The sequence below is a fragment of the Mycteria americana genome, chromosome 4 (assembly GCF_035582795.1).
Source record: "Mycteria americana isolate JAX WOST 10 ecotype Jacksonville Zoo and Gardens chromosome 4, USCA_MyAme_1.0, whole genome shotgun sequence".
Classification (NCBI taxonomy): Eukaryota; Metazoa; Chordata; class Aves; order Ciconiiformes; family Ciconiidae; genus Mycteria; species Mycteria americana.
The window spans coordinates 84,738,857-84,756,014 of record NC_134368.1 but is presented as its reverse complement, the minus strand read 5'-3'; the positions used below and the strand labels follow the sequence as shown (position 1 = coordinate 84,756,014).

The 17,158-nt window shown below is 49.0% G+C and overlaps 2 protein-coding genes across 2 annotated transcripts in view; both read left to right on the top strand.

The window, feature by feature from the left end:
* AFG2A (AAA ATPase AFG2A) overlaps positions 1-14,250 on the top strand; it is a 232,896-nt gene extending 218,646 nt beyond the window's left edge. Inside the window, 1 exon segment of the mRNA XM_075501145.1 lies at positions 14,114-14,250. Coding sequence (XP_075357260.1) covers positions 14,114-14,156 — 43 coding nt within the window. The 3' untranslated portion in view covers positions 14,157-14,250.
* Positions 14,169-16,379, top strand: SPRY1 (sprouty RTK signaling antagonist 1). Its single transcript, XM_075501152.1, has one exon. The coding sequence runs from the start codon at positions 14,169-14,171 to the stop codon at positions 15,129-15,131; it is 963 nt and encodes a 320-aa protein (XP_075357267.1). The 3' UTR covers positions 15,132-16,379.
* The last annotated feature ends 779 nt before the right edge of the window (positions 16,380-17,158 follow it).

Here is a 17,158-nt window from a genome sequence, read left to right as displayed (position 1 = left end):
TTGTAATATTATTTTAAATATCAAATATTTCCTGTGTTTCAGTAAGAAACCCTTTCATAAGACTTATATTTTTGAGTTAGTCTGTATTTTTTTTAAAAGCTTCAACTTTTAAAATCTACCTTTCAGTAGAGTTATCTTTTATATTCAATACTGCCATGACTGGTATATAGAAGGCGATATCGGTAACTTATTCTGATTAAATTGATAATTGCCATAGAATTGGCTTGACATCTAGGTAAGATTTAGTGCTCAGGCGGTACGTTTCAGTAACACGGCTAAGAATAAAGGGCAATGTTTTCAAGAGCTGCCCAGGGAGGTTAGACGATAGGAATTCTCCCTTCCTGCCTTAGAAAGAACTCTCTGAGCAACTGATTCTTTCTGTGTCTTCCTGAGAAGTGCTGGGCACCTTAAAGCAATTGGCACCCTGGAGAATTAGGTCTACAGGAGCTAATGAGTCTACAGGAGTGTTTGTAATTGACTCAGTTTTTTTTTCACGTGGCAAGTTTAAAAAAAGAACAGCAAAGGGTTTTGAAAAGTAATTCTTGACATCAGTCCAGCTCCAAAAATGTTGTTTTCCATTTAATTCCCATGTTTCACACTGTTTGTGTGATGAAATATGAGCAGCGCTACTTCTGAGAGTCCTGATGTGCAACCTGCACAATACCTTCAACAAAAATTCAGAGTATGGTAGCAATATACTGACAACTGTATCTTACCTGCATAAGAATATCATAGGCTTCTGCTTAAATTTTCCAGAGATGGGGCATTTGGAGGAGAATTAGAAAAGTAGTGTTAGTTTGCTCTGAGAACAGAGTGGTGTTTAAGTTCTAACAGATCGATGTTTAGGTTTTGATAATTACCCTCTACAGAGCTGAAATCCAGCCTGGTGATGACAGCTATTTCACTTACTGTAAGAGGTATGGACATAAATAACAGCGGAGCAGTTGACCTCAGTATCTGCTGAAGCTGAAGACGACCTTTTTGAATACTCCGAGGTCTCTGTCTAGCCCTCCGTGCATAAAAGACTAGAACCCACTAGGGAACTGTTGTCGGGGGTTTTTTTCTTTATTTAATAAACAGGACGGGAAATTACTACAAACACGGAATTCAGTCAGGCAATGATGTCCACACTTCCAAGCTAACATAAAAAACAGTGGAAACACACGTAGTAAGAATGCTGGAAAAGGCACTGCGTGTTGTATTTGTCAACTGGGCACACCTGGCGTTTTTATCTTTATTCAGGTGCTTCTTTTAGGCCAGATTATACCACAGTAAATCTACGCAAACAGCTGTAAGCAACAGTACAGTACCTCCCTTGTGAACACGTCAGTGTTATAGCAATGGTCCAAGAAATGGCATCTAGCAGTAGCATTACTGCGGTGTTTTGGAAGGTTGGTCTGCTACTGTAGGGGGAAAATCCATTTTCTGCATAATTCTCAGAACTGCCGAGCTTCAGTTTCCTGAACTTGGGAAGCAATAGAAACAAGATCATAATTAGGCTTGGAGATACTTTAAGCAGAGTATGTTTCAGTAATAGATGTGGCCTTTATACATGGAAATTTTTTGCCTTCTCAAGAATAGCATGTTTAATGAATCGCAGAAAGAAACAAGAATCGCGGCAGTGGTTTCAAAATAGAGATTTACGGAGGGAATCTAAAAGAGGGATCACCTCCCCCAACACACACACACACACACACAATTTTTGGTGTCATAACATACACGTGTTGGTGTGTGTCTGTACACGTCCTTCTGGGTGCCAGCCAGCAGGAGAGGCAGTGCCAGCTTTCCTATCGGCTTGTGTTGAATTGGAGCAGCACGGTTCCTGCCTCAGCTGCGGGCGGTCTCCCACCCTGATGGAAACGAGAGGTTTTTTCATCAATAACCTGACAGTATGTGCTATATGTTCTTTATTGTCAAGAGTTTTCCCAATCCTTTTTGGTGAGAGAAATCTGACCTTTTCAACCCGAGCGCTCTTGAGGGATAGTATTTTTTACTTTTTTATATATATATATAAAATATATGGATATATTCCGTATATAATTAGAACAAAAAGCAAACACACAAACTATCTCCAAAATACAGAAGTCTCCTGACTTCATCAATCCCAAAAGAAACCAAGAGTAACGCTGATTTCCCTAGGAACAGAATCCAGCCCTTGACACTGAATGTTCCTTGACAGACAGTTGTTATTATACAGCAAAATTTCAAGATGTGACTAGCAAGCTCTCATAGAGTACAACAAACCACATCAAACATGCAAGGGATATCTTGGCACTTAATACTTGAATTGCCAAATGCAAAACAGAATCTTCTGGAGAAGACCCAGAAAATGGGAAAAGAAAAAAACCCAAACAAATTAATAGCAAAATTATATTTTATCATTCTCTTACAGGGATGCAGCAAACTACCAGTGACTTTGCTGTACTCTTGTAGAGTTGTGGTGAGAGATCTTTTCCATGTCTTTTCAACCATAAAAGAGTAACAGAAAGGTGTGGGGTTGGTTTGTTTGCTTTTTTCCCATGAGAAGTCAAAATCCATAAATACTTATGTACTGAAGTGGATGATGCTGCAGCCAGAAATACACGTGGCTCTGCCACAGAGACATTCTGTGGCATGTTCATTTTCCTGTAGCCAATTTCTGGTCTGAAAGCAATGACATGCCCTAGCTATTTGAGAACTGCGTCTCGAGATACGCACTTTCATAAGCGTCATTTGGTATCATACACCTGTATTAAGGTTCAGGGGAAGAAGAAGTTTCTGTGAAAAAAACCATCGCTTGGTGCAAACTTCTTTTCAAGGGATCCATGGAAAAACTTCCGCCCTGCTTGCATTCCAGGGAATCGAAGGTTGTCTGTTAAAATCCCGTTGAAATGCCTTTCGATTGGTAAAGCAGAACCAAGAACGTGCCATAGATATAAGTTACTGCTTCTCTACAGAAGCTGTTACAGCTGCGGAGGGAACCTAAACTTAGTTGTTGACACACTGTTCTGGAGAACGACAAAAGAGATTGTGTTCATTAGGCCAACCCCACCATTCTTGCTAAAAGCAGTCTCAGGTTTCCATGTATATTTTCAAATCAAATTAGAAACGCTGCTCCCGAGACCTCCTTCAGCTGACAGTGACGGATTGCACAACCTGATAAATAGTAGGCATTCCTAGAGATGTACTAACACCCGAGTTGCCACAAGTGGTTAGATAATAAAAACATACACAGAGCCGTGGATTTAAATTAGCAGAGCTTTACCTCTTCCTCTGATAATGCAGTCCACACCTGGGGAGTGGCCACTTCTCAAACAGAAATGGGAAAGGCTTGTTCCTCGGTTGGTTTTGAAGCTAAATGCTATTATTCAGTCATGGTGGATTTCCTCTGGCTAGCTTTTTATCAGCTATAATTAAGAGCCACCTCCTTTCACTCAGCTCTCAGCACATACTTCCACAGCTAGGTCTACAGTACTTAATCCTGCCAGAGGAATCTTTGTAGCTCTACCTGTTTGTTGCCTAACTCAGCTGTCAAAGGAAGCAAGAGAAATGGAAAAACAGGCTTACTGGCCTTAAAAAAAAAAAAAAAAAGAGACAGAACCCACTTAAACTCATATGGTTACAGAAATTAAATTACCCAGGTTTCCTCCACCCACTGCATCGGTATAGTCTTCACGTTAATGTTGTGGTTTTCTTATTTCAATTGCAAGCTAAAAATGCAGCAGAATACAACTGGAGAGACTGGGATTTGATGCCATAACCCAGGAATCCGGCACCTTTCAAAAATATAATTCACGGTGGAACGAGCTGTCTTGCAGGAGAGCCGGGAGAACTGCTGCCCTGAGCGTGTTCTTGTTTGTGCCCTCTGCCAGAGTAACGGGCTTTGTGTTCAAGGGCTCAAGCAGGCGGCTTCCTTCGGGGGAGCTGGGGTTTGCTCAGCCATTTGATCTCGTGCGTGGACGAAACTTTCTGGCAAAATCTTAATAGAAAAAGTTGAGCATTCAGTCAGATACCAGGCCTTCAAGTAAGAGGTAGGTCGAAGGAGACACCCAAACAATTACTCCCTTAATTGACTACACTTTTATAACGTGGCTTTGCAGCGACGAGTCTTTTTGCCGTCTCTGACAGCAAACGAACATAGCAGAGTCAGGACTGAGACACTGTGAAATGTGCACCATCCAAAATGTGCACCGCCACAAGAAAGAAAGAAGAGCTTTTAACACTTAGCCCTCTTCTTAGATTCAGAGGCCCTTGTTTCCTTCTCCTTAGTGATGTTAAAACTGTGAGAGAGAGATATATATTTGTGATCATGTAGGCGAACACAGGAATACTCTCCTGTCAGCGAAAATTGAAATGGAACAGAACTTACTCTAATTTCTGTGCAAGGAATCATGTCTCAATGGATAGTAAAAGGCAGCTTGCTTAGCACTAAGACAGGAAACAATGAGTTGCAGATAATACAATAGATGTGAATAAATTATTACCTCTATTAAGCAATAATGACAATTTTCCTTTTCCACAAAGTTTTTTTATACAGGCAGATGAAGCAATATTAGCAAATTTGCTAAAAGAGTTACAAATGAATACAAAGGAATGAAGACATCATCAGTACCTTAGCAGAGTGTCTTGTTTAAGCACAATTAGTACAGCAGCTAAACATGAAGTCCACGGAGACAGCTCTCGGAGGAAGAAATAAACTTGATCAAAAAACAAATAACTGTGGATACCTGAAGGGGAAATGTGAATGTACGAGTTGCCTATATGGCAAGCGAGCAGTGAATACTGAAGAGACATGCTGTGCCTGCACTTAGGAGAGTGCCTTGTTAGGTGCCTTTACTGGTGTGTTGTCTTTCCTACAGCTTTCCTTCAATGCTATTTGTCTTCAATTACATTTTTGACAGCAAAAGTTCCTTTGCTATTCTTCACAGCAAACGCAAGATAGTATTAAAAACTACCATTTGGGAAGGCTAAAAAATCATATAGATTCTAAGTTGCAGCCCCCCCGTGTTTCTTGCTAATCCCCGTTTACCAAACTGACCTTTCGGTGATTCAGTGATAGCAAGCGTGGATCACTGACCTGACCACCGAACCCTGTATCTCCAGCTGCTCACCGTGCTTGGGAGGAATACCCAAGGAAAACACGGGTTTCTCTGATACGGTGCAAGAGATGGGGAAGGGGGGAAGCATGTTCTCAAACTCTCAACCTATTGTACAAACCTTAGAATTTTCTGTCTTGTTAGTTTGTGCCAAATTTGGGCATGGACCAAAACCCTAGCTCTGCAGCGTTTCCCCTGCGCTTGGATTCAACATTCACGTGTTCATGAAGCAGGTTCACGTCAAGGTTTGTCCCTTTGTTCTCAGAGGTTTGCCTGGCTGCTGCCTTTTGCTATCTCTTCTGCCTCTAAGAAAAAGTGATGTTATCTTCTGAAGAGAAAAGTCAAGATTGTATTTGCAACGGAGGGTTTCCTGTGTGCCTGTCCCCAGCCTGTGCAGTGATGGCAAGGAGTAGCTTTACGTGGCTGCACTTCTTTGCAGAGCTTTAAGAACAGTCCTTGCACAGAAGCTGCAGAAATCCCCAGCTACCGGTGCCTTTGATCTCAGATAAAGGTCAACCTGTCTAGCAGAAAGCGTGATCGGAAATGCCGCCCTTCACTTTCTCTTCCTTACCCTGAAATGATTCACTGTACCTTTCGGGGTATGCCTTTACCACAGCACCTATGGTTTTAACTTCAGCTCTTTGGAATAGCTTTACTTCATCTCGTGCACCAACCAGCTTAAGCCAGGACCGCCAAGATTTTCAATGAGCTGATAAGAAACTGTCCACAACGCTTATTATTACAGCTATGTTTAACAGCTATTGTAGGATTGTGTTGGTTGATTTGTTGGGCTTTCTTAAAAAAATATATAGGCCTACTAGTGTAAGTGTTAAAAATTCGCAGTTATACTGGTCGCATCCCAACAAGCACATGTTATTTCCTTGCACTGAGAGTTTCCGAGGCTCTCTGAGCATGCTGTGGGCCCTGAGCCTCCAAACGCTAACACCCGCAACGTTCCACCTAGCGCAACGTCAAAGTTGCTGATGGACAAAGCTTTTGGGAGCTGCAGACCCCGGTTGTTTCTCCCAACACCCACCTCTGCAAGATTATCGCTGCCCGGCTGGTGGGGGAAATACGTGACTTACGCATTCTACAGGTAAGACTGGCGCAACAATTTTGTTTATAATTTAGTTATAAATGCTAATGTGTGGGGTTTTTTTTTTAAATTGCTTTTGAATTCCTGTATAACCTTAGAAATGTTGGTACAGCTGTGAAGATTGGTTATTAACTGACAAATAACTTGCGCAAAGGTAAACACTTTCTCTGCTGAGTTTCCTCAAAGCCATATTGGCTCAAGATAGTTATCACCACGGAAGGTGAGTGACAGGAACAGTAAATATCGGCTGGTTCAAGTACAGGCTGTTTGTCATCTCTTCTGTCTGAAATGATACTGTGCTGATAGGTAGGATAGCTCTTGCTTTTCACAGCCTAAGCCACCTTGCACTGCTTAGAAGGAGGAATGAAGTGCCAGTGGCGGGGCCCGAGTACGTGTCCTCCTTCTCGACTGGGATCTGTGCCTTAGCAGGGGCTAGGAGGTGCCGCTTAGGGGGAAATACAACCGTATTCCCAGGTGGGACGCAGCACGGAAGCAGTGCTACTCGTTACCGCTAGCAGGAGGATGGCAGTTTATCCAATGCATCTTTACAAAGGTGTAGTTCGCTACCTATAAAGGTCAATCAAGTGACCTAGAGATGAAAGTTGCTTCTGGGTGTGGATTAGGAAGAAAAACAAACAAAAACAACGATGGACTCTGCTTTTATTCTGTACAACGTGCCTTTTGGCACGCCGAAGCCTGCACGAGGGAGAAGTAGCATGTGACTGCAGAAGGTGGAGATCATCTCCAGTACATGATCCTCAAAGTGGACATGGGAACGGGGATTGAATCACGACTACAGCCATCATTCAGCCTCTTGAACCTAATTCTGGGAGGTTTTTCAGAAGAATTAACTTTGGGCAGAGAGGGCTGGTCTCTCTTGACTTCTTTTGTTGTCAGTGGGAGAGAGAGGCTCCTTTAGACGAGTGTTTGGAGATGGACAGTAACTCAGTTGCATTGGGTTCCTGTCTGCCTGTCAATCCTCAAATTAAGGTTGTGCCAGGAGGTAGTCAGAAGGTGTGTCAATCCTCATCCAAGGTCCCAATTTATTCTCCAGAATTATTTTAGCTCTCCTTTTTCTAACAAACGCTTCTCGCTGCTATCATTTCCAAGAAAAATCTAACGAGATGACTTGCGTGACATGCAGGCACGTTGGCTTGAGTCTGTGGAGAGCCTTCTGATACAGCTGTAGGGTTTTCCCTTGTTTCAGTGAAGTGTTAATTCAGCTGCCAAGTGATAGTAAACCGCTACCAGTATTCTTGGTTATTTTATTGACCCATTTAAGCCCAGTATTGTATTTCTAAAATCAAGCTCTTGCGCTTGGTGTAGTTTTTTAAGGTAGTACCCGCTTTAGAGATGGGAAAGAAAAGGTGTTAAGCAATGTTTTTACAGCAGTACCCTAGGAAAAATATACGGTCTTCTGTGAGAAGAGAGTCAGTCGCTAAATGCGAGTGTTCTCGGCCGTCGAGCAGAGCCCCGCTAACCCGAAAGGCTCGGTTACCCACCGTTTACCTGCAGCTCACCTACGGCTGCCTCTGACGCTCCCGCTGCCGACGTCGCTGCAAGAATTGCTGTACGCAGCACACCTACATAAATGCTGTGTCTTCTGGTTTGTCTCTGTTCAAAACAAGAGTTGTTTTGTGAAAGAAATCTGAAACGTAGCAGAAGATAGATTTGCACCGCTAAGCGCTACTCCACAGGAGGAATTTTTGTTAGTTTTTGGAGTCATTTTTGTTCTTCGGTAGGAATTTTTCTTCAGCTGAACTCTGATAGGTTCCAAAGTTTTCAGACGGATTTCGCTGAAAATGGTTTTGTACTCTGTGCTCATAGTGTGTCTGAATGCTTTTGGTGAGCGATCACATTTTCTAATTCCCCTAGCAATATTAATGATGAATTGGGATATTTTTATGACCATGCCCAAGATTTTTATGCTGCTGTTTGTCACTCGAGCCTCTGTAATTGGAAGAGAGTATTTATAGTTTGTCTGTATCAGCAGTCTGTTAATTACAAACTTAGAAGTATTATGGATATTCAGTATATAACCTTCAATGCATAAAGATTTTATTTCATAGAGAAATATGTGGTTGAAGTACAGTCTTTGTATAATGAGGGAAATAAACCAAATGTAGTTTGGCTGTTTTCTTTCCAAGCCTGGTGAAGTTTAATGGACAATAATTGCACTGCATCCACGAGTGGGATCTGGGTGGACAAACTATATCACAGAAGCATGCCTCCGTACCGCCACGTTCTTGTTTGCAGGGAATTCTTAAGATGTATTTTTTTTTCTTTGGGGCAAAAGGTGGGAGAGTATGATTTTTGTGAAAGAGATCGTAAAAAGCCAGTTAGAATGTTTCAGATAAACTTGGGGCTACAGCGATGTTTAGCCAAGCGCTAGAAGTCTCAGCCAGCCCAATACATTACACGTTGTTATGATGTAATTCTCAGAATTTTGATTTCTTTTTACATCACGTGTCCGTGTTCTTTCAGTTGCCTTTTAAAACGCTTTAGTCACTTAAAAAAAACCCAAACCACATATATCAAAGATAGTATTTGGCCATAAAAATAATGGCTTTGAAGGCGTCACTGTGATCTCTTCAGCACCGGGGCAGGAGTGCAGCGATGAACTTCGGCTGGGACCTGCAGGGTGCGGGCTGGAAGGGCGGTGGGGAAAGACAAGGGGGTGCATCAGCCGCACAACCTCCCGGGGCTTCAGCACCAGCTGTAAAACGCCAGGAAGAGCCGTTTCCTATCTCATGGGAGCACTACAGGGCGAAAGGCCTTCTGGAGTCCTCAGCTACCTCTTTCACAGGCGGAAAGCAGCAGCAGAAACATTTTATGGAAACAAACGAACAGCTCTTCCACCCGGCTAGACCCTGCCTGAAAGACGCTGGTGCTCAGCCACAGAGGGAAATCTCCCCGTAACGCGGTCGGAGGAGCGCTGCAGAACTTAAGCCCGGCCACGCAGCCCTCCCTCGACGGGCACCGAGGAACGAGCGCGTCCCTCCCACCCGTGCCGCCACCCGCAGCTCCTACTCGGCCTCCCGCGCGGGTGGGGCCTGCTGCCCCTGCCAGGGCGGCTGCCTCCGCGGGGACCCCCGGCTCCGCAACCCGCCCCTACAGCCGCGGGGCAGCCCCCCCCCCCCCCCCCCGCGCCGCACCGCGGGCCGCGCTTGCGGGGCCCGGCGGCCGCCGGCCCTTCCGCGCTCCCCCTGCCGGCCGGCGGCGGCGGCGGGGCGGCGGCGGCGGCCGCGGGGCCGGGGGCGAGCGGCAGGCGGCGGGACGAATGGCCGCGGGCGGGGGGAGCCGCCACCTGCGCAAGGGCAGCGGCGGCGAGGGGGCAGGGCGGCTCACGCTCCCGCACACGCCGGCACCGGCGCCCCGCCGCCGGCTCGCCCGGGGGCCGCTGGCCCGGCGGAGCCGCCCCGGCGAGAGCGGCCGGCGGCCGTGACCCGTGCGGGAGCGGCTCCCGGGAGGGCGGGGAGTCCACTCCGGGATTTCGGGGGCGCCGCGGAGTGACACATTGACATCACGGGGGCGCGGCCCGGCGGCGGGCGGGGGCTGCGCGCTGAAAGGCGGCGGAGCGCGGCCGGAGTCACTCCGGAACGGCGGCGGGACGGCGCGGAGCGGGCGGCGGGACGGCGCGGCTGCCTACACTGCCCGGGCTGGACTCCGCGCCGGGGCCGCCAATGTGCCGCGGGAAGCGGGCGTGCACCTTGGCCTTAGGTAAGCCCGGGCGGTGCTCGCCGCTTCCCCCCCCCCCCCCCCCCTTCTCCCGCCGCCGCCGCCGGACCAGGTGCCGGGGGTGCGGGCGGCAGCGAGGGGCTTCCCGCAGGCGGCGGGGAGGGCGAGGGGCTTGGGGGCAGCCGCGGTGCGAGCCGGAGCGCCGCTTCGCCGCCGTGTGGGAGGTGCGGGCGAGAGGCGAGCTGCCCTCGCTGCTCCCCGCTCCGCACGCCGGGCGCTTGGCGTGATCTGCGGGGGAGCGGCTGCCTGGCCGGGGTGCGGGCGGGAGAGCCGGGTGTCCCGGCTTCCCGAGCGGACGGCGTTAAGCCGGTCACAGTTTGCTGGCGATTATAAAACTTCCCGTTCGGTAACTGCCCGTCTTGCCTAACGCGGGGATCTCCCTTGCGTGCCGGAGCCTTGTTTGATCCTCTCGAAATACCGAGGAGGCTCCGGAGACTTTGGTGCAAGACTTTTGCGTCCAGGGCTGCCTCGTACCGCCGCTTTCTCCCCGTGCTGGCCGTGCTCCGAGCCTGTCAATCAGCCTGCAACAGCAACAGCAAGCACATGGCAATTTGCAGAGAGCTCGCAGAGCCATTACGCTCAGCCCCTAGCTTCGTTTGCAACTTGCTGAGGTGCGCCTTGAAAGCAAGTGCCTCTTCGTGATTTCTTGCAAACAAACAATCAAACCATCTCTTGCACTAGGGGTTGTGGTCGCCCTTTGCCGGACGGGACTTGCGGCAAGGACCACGCGGTGAAGCCGAGCGCCGGACCCGGGACCGCTGCCGTGCACTCGCCCCCCCAGCCCGGAGGGATCGCCCGGGACCGCTCCAGTCAGAGAAGGGAAATAACAACCCGAGCAGGAGCCTCGCATTCCCCGCGCCTTCTTGGAGACCTGCTTCGCCGCTGCCCCGCGCTGCCTGATCCCGCTGCCCGCTGCCTGCGGCAGCCTGCCGCGGGCTTACGCTAGATCGAGAAAATAAACCGTTTGCAGAAGGGGCTTGATTTGTTTCCCGTCACCTCCAGACCGAGAGACCCGCGGCCGAAGGAGAGCGCTGCTTCCCCAGGCGCCCCGCGGGCACGGAGGGGTCTGGCTCTGCGGAGGGGCGAGCCCGGGGAAGGCGGCCCGCTGAATGCTGGCCCCCGAGAGAGGCGGGCTGCGGCAGGCAGCGGGGCTGGATTGTCCTCCGCTCGCCGCGTAGGACGTGGAGATCGGCGAGGGCTCTGCAGGGACGAGGAGCGCAGCCCGCCTGCCTTCCCCCACCCCGCGGGGCTGGGCGGGCGCGGAGCCGGGGCTGCAGCCCCGCCGTCACCCTGCCCTGCGGAGCCGCCGCCGCGCCGCCCTCCGCCGAGTGGATTTGCCGGTCCTAGCGGCTCCCTGGAAAGAAGTAAGTCGGGGACCCGTCGTGCCCTCACACCGGAGCCGAGCTGGGCGCGGGGGCGGTGCAGCCCGCGGGCTCGCACGGCTGCGCCTGCCGCGGCGAGCAGGTGCCGCTGGCCGCACGGGCACGGCGCCCGCCCGGCGAGGCGCGGCCACCGCCGCCCCCCGCCGGCCTCTCACCCGGCCCCCTCCAAAAAAACCGAAAGCCGGCGGGGACCGGGCGTCGGCGAGAGGGCCCCGCACTCGCCGAGGGCGGGGAGCGGGCGCTGGGCGGGAGCGGCGCGGCGGGGCGGGCTGACGGGCCCCGCGGCGGGGCTGCCCGGCCTGTGCCCTCGGGGGCGGTGGGGGCTGTGAGGGGCCGGCCGTTCGGCGGGCGGGCAGGGCCGCCTCTCGTCGAGGACGGCGGTCGGCTGAAAGCGAGCGTAGCGTTAAAAACGCCCCCGACGCCTCCTCGCAGGCGGCTCCTTCGGCGGGGCTGCGGCCGCGGGCGGAGGGGCTGAGGCGGGGGCGGGCGAGCCCCCGAGCCGCGGCGGCGGGGAATCCCCGGCCTTGAAGTGGCCGGGCGGCCGGGCGCTGCCGCTTTAAATGCCGGGAAGTCCGCCCTCCTGAGGCAGCGCCGACCTCGGTCTCTGCCCTCCCCCTGCAAAAGGGGGAGAAGAGAGGGGAAAAAAAAAAAAAAAAGCCCTTGTTTTCATTCATAACTTTTTTTTTTTTTTTCCCCTCTCCCCTCCTCTTCCTTCCTCTCCGTCAGCGGCGTGCTCCGCGCCTCGCCCCGCTCGGGGCGCAGAGGGCGCCGCGCCGCCGCCCGCCCGGGGCTGCCCGGGGAGGAGGCAGAGAGGGGAGCGGGTGTGGGGACGGCGGGGGGAGCGCCGAGGCGTGGAGAGGGAGCGCTGACAGGCGGCGGAGGCACTGCAGGCTGTGCCGGCCCGGGCTGCAGGAACGTGAGGTCTCTCCGCCGTCTTTGCTGTATGTTATTTTATTTTATTGGCCGGGGGGGGGGACACATACACCGGTTTAAAACTTATTTGCACGGGGGTGGAGGTGGTTCGTTCAACTGTGCCGCTCTCTCCCTGGTCTGCAGCTGGTCTTGTCAGTCTGCGTGCCGCGTTGATGTTGCACTTTCCCCCCAAAGATGGCACTGGATGTCTTTCGCATTTTCTTGGGATATTATTTTTCATCCCCTGGGGAGCCCAGCTCCTGGTTGGTAGAGCTGTAAATCTTTCCCTTTTCACGTTCACTCACCCTTGGTCTGTTGTGGATTTGCGTTCGGTGCTTGTGAGGAAGGCAGCTTGTTATGTGGGGTGAATTAGAAGTGTTTGGGTTTTGTTTTCCCCCCTTTTTTTTTTTCCCTTCTTTTTTTCCTCTTTAATCTGGCGACCCTAAAGCCCACACAGGTGACGTTAAATGTAAAAATGAAATCTTTGCCTGCTGGATGAGCACAAAGACTTTGTGTCCTGGCAGAAGCTGTCGCTTACCGCCTGTTAGCGGTCAGAGGGATAAAGATGCTAAGTACCTGTTGGACGAAACCTTTCCTGCTCTTGTCCCTGTGCTTCCGCGCCGCTGTGCCTTGTTCTCTCTCTCGAGTGGGCAACAGCTCCGTGCCAGCTGTGGTCCGGGCAGGCAAGGTAGACTCTTTCTCATGATGATGGGATGAGTTTTGGAAATGCCTGATAGCACGTACCTTTCTGCTCTTTCAGGTAAACATGTGTGACATCTCGGGGGGAGTGAAGAGGGACTTCTCCCCCAGCTGTCAGTGAAGCAGCTTATTTTCTTGGTTCTCTGCATAAATGTGGCATTTAGGTACTCATCTAAATTTTTACATAGGTACAGAAACTGTCACGGCAGTTTGCTCAATCAGCGTTGCAATCTTCGTGTCGATAGCTAGGCGGAATGAAAAGGAATGAAAAGGAATGAAAATGTGTAACGCTTGTTTAAAAGATAGACTAGAAGATGCTGTATTTATTTGAGAAGCTTTTAATCTGTTTGTCTTGTGAAAATGGATTTGTTCTTCATGTTTTGAGGTAGTTTGGGTTTTTTTGTCAGCTGCTCTTAACATTCTTATGAATCCCTAGGTACTTTTTATCTGACACCTAGTTCATCTTAGCCTTCTCTACCCCTTTTTCTTTCACACCCTGCCTGGCCTGTGGTCAGAAAACACTTGAAAATGGGCTGGTTGCACCCTTGCTTTAATTTTATAAGGAGCATATTAGATTTGTATGCTGAGTTACTTTCTTATAGGGAATGTCTTGGCCACTTGACAGTACTTAGTTTGAGACTCTGTAACGCACATACGTCACTGTAAAAAGGCGACTTCCCAAATGTACTAGCAAGCCAGTCTGTTGAGCTTTCTGATGCTGCAGATTCAGAGAGAAGAGTGAGAATTGTGCATGTTCTTTATTCTGCCATACAGAACATGAACCTGATGGTGGTCTTGCCTGTTGCCAGCTTAGTTTTGGGGGCATTCAGAATTGCTATTGCTAGTTAGGCAGGCGTTGAGTTCAGTAGCAAGTGAGAAGCACTTTCCATGGCTTGCCAAGTAAGCATACAGGTTAATACTGGAATGGTTTTGTTTTTTTTTTTAAATGGCATGGGGTCTCCTTTGCATTCCTCATCTATGATGCCATACCCAGACTCTCCCCATTACTGGACTTTGGCCAGATCCTCAGCGTTGTTGTAATCCCCTGCTGAAAGAGATCAGTACCAGGTGGCTAGGGCAATTTGTGGTTTGCCATATCATTTCTGTTTTCAAAAAATATCCTGTTCTTTATTCCTCTTTTGCCCTTGATCTTGTGTATGTATGTACACACACAGTGTTTATTTATACCTTTTGTCTTCTTATTCTTTTAGGATTTCAGATGCATGCCAGGTTCCCACTGAATGCCAGAAGTAGAGATCACTACAGATGGAGCCCCAAAGTCAACATGGCAGCGGTGGTTCACTAGTGGTGATTCAGCAGCCCTCCTTGGACAGCCGGCAACGGTTGGACTATGAAAGAGAGAGCCAGCCAACAACTATCTTGTCGCTGGACCAGATCAAGGCGATCAGGGGCAGCAATGAATACACCGAAGGTCCGTCTGTGGTGAAAAAATCCGGGCCGCGGACAGCACCGAGGCAAGAGAAGCATGAAAGGACTCATGAAATTATACCAATTAATGTGAATAATAATTATGAACACAGACCCAGTCACGTGGGGCACGTGGCGCATCCGCATAACGCGAGGGCTCCCGTCTTGAGCAGATCAACCAGCACGGGGAGCGCGGCTAGCTCTGGGAGCAACAGCAGTGCTTCCTCGGAGCAGGGACTGCTGGGGCGGTCACCTCCATCCCGGCCGGGCTCAGGCCACAGATCCGATCGGACAATCCGGACGCAGCCCAAGCCGTCGTCTCTGATTGTAGACGATCTGAAGGGTCCTTTGAAAGAGGACTTGACGCAGCACAAGTTTATCTGCGAACAGTGTGGGAAGTGCAAGTGCGGTGAGTGCACGGCCCCGAGGGCCCTCCCTTCTTGCCTGGCCTGCAACCGGCAGTGCTTGTGCTCTGCAGAGAGCATGGTGGAGTACGGCACCTGCATGTGTTTGGTCAAAGGGATCTTCTACCACTGTTCTAACGACGATGAAGGGGACTCTTACGCGGATAATCCCTGCTCTTGTTCCCAGTCACACTGCTGTTCTAGGTACCTGTGCATGGGAGCGATGTCCTTGTTTCTGCCTTGCTTGCTCTGCTACCCTCCTGCAAAAGGATGCCTAAAACTCTGTCGAGGGTGTTACGACCGCATCAATCGTCCGGGTTGCCGATGCAAGAACTCCAACACGGTCTATTGTAAACTGGAGAGCTGCCCCTCCCGGGGTCAGGGCAAGCCCTCATGATTTTTGGAGGGAGGTTTACTTCTTCCAACTTCAGTTTTCAGGTTGTAGCTGATTTCCCCCCTTCTCGTCCCCCCCCCCCCCCCCCGTTTTGGGGGTGGCTGTTCTTTTGCTTTCCTTTCTGTCTCCCCAACTTCAAATACCCAAGTTCATCCCTTTGCATCTTTGCTCTCCCCTTCCTATTGACTTGGCTGTGTGTGGAGCGTCTTACGTAGTCATTGCTGCTCTTTGGTAAGTGTGGACCTGGTATCTGCATCTGCCGCTCACTTTGGCAGGGTCTTTTGAGTTTGTAACTGAACCACTCCTGAAAGAGACAGTGAGGGCTCACTGGGCTCTTGAAGCGTCTTGCTCTGTGAATATCTTCCCAAAGATGTTTTTCATTCTCAGCAATTTTTTTTTTTTTTTCCCCCTTACACCCCCCCACCCCCCCCCACCCCGGGTACCAAGGAAGAAGTGAGTGAGCTGGGTTGTGAAATAACTTTTTGTGTGTGCTCTTTCTGGAGAGGGGCGTAAAATAAAGGCTTTACCAAATGAAAGGCCTGACTCTTCTATAAGCAGCCTGCTTTTTTTTGCCCTCCCCCTTTTGTCTTAACTTTTGGAACATTCTCAGTCCTGAGAATTACCCTGCCTCCTTTCCTCCCCCCCCCCCCCCCATTTTCAATGTAACTTCAGTTTTGGCTACCCTATGTAGATCTTCACATTGGAGACATTATGGCTGCAACATACTCATTTGTTTCTTTTGCTGTCAAATCTTTGAAGGATATTGCTCACTCCACCCTCCTGCTCCTGTTTTTATAGTCTATCAGTATCAGTTGATATTAAAGTTGGTGGTGTTCATATATCCAAACAGCCTTCAGGTGTCATTGAGTCACCTAAACGTTCTTGAATCCTTAAAGTTCCTTGTGATCCTTTGGTGTAGTGAATTTAGCTCTGCTCTGTACTTTATAATTTTATTCTGTCCCTGTTTTATTGCCTTAGCCACAAATTGTGGTCCTTTTTTGTATATTTTATGTATAAAACACAAAGTTGAATCCCAACTATTTTTAAGACAAAAGTCTGTTAAAACTTTTTTTATTGTAAAGAATATTTATTATGTGAATCTCTATTATTTTATGATATTTATTGCAAAAGACTTTGAAAATGTACTCATGTCTGAATATAACAAAATATCAATACTTAACGAATAAGGATGACACGAAGAAAGTACATATGTTAACTATAATGCAGAAAATATATTAATTAATGAAAATGGCTCTTGAGTTCTTTTGTTATAATGACAGGCTGTGAGCTACGTATGCATATTGCTGGGCTGTTGGGGTTTCTCCTCCTTGCGGTCTATCAGGTAGCAAATAACTTCCTATTGATACTTCAAAACCACTAGTCTGTGCTCTAGTTTAGTTTACCTAAGGTTAAGTTTGCTAACTATCTATCAAATAAGTTTTTGCTATGGGATATTTAATACAATTGAACGTATACGTTGTGCTTAACAGTGCCAAGAAGTGTAGGCCCTATTTATTTGCCAGAGCATTTGGAAATACACTTGCGGAGGAGGAAACCATAACTTCAAGGGTTTTTTTGTTTCCCAAAGAATGCCAAATTAACATGTAAACCTATTTTAAATTTTCCTGTATAGAACTTCTTGGCTGGTTAAATTGTTCGTCAACTGAAGTAATGAATCTGCCAAGCTCAAATCTAAATAAAAAGCAAGAGGCAGGATAAAAAATAACGCTTGTGTTGCTGGAGTTTGCTAGCTTTGAAATTTGGAGGTGTGTGTGGCTTGTGCCTATGTCTACGGCTTGTTTGGTTCTTTTCCCATACGTTTTTCCCAATGTCAACTGAATCTCTCTTCTGTCTTTAAATTAAAGGCTCTTAAGGGTGACCTAAATGTCACAGCTACTTGTGGCCATTTAACACATATTCAACAAAAAAGGCTTTTCATGAAGAGGGACTGGGGAAACCTCATTCTTCTGTTCATGTGGGTCAAGGCTAACGTCACAACTCTTCTGAAGTAAAAAGTTGATTAAATGGAT

Bases quoted from the DNA above. Each gene is read 5' to 3' on its own strand.
- SPRY1 (XM_075501152.1), top strand. From the start codon at position 14,169: ATGGAGCCCCAAAGTCAACATGGCAGCGGTGGTTCACTAGTGGTGATT.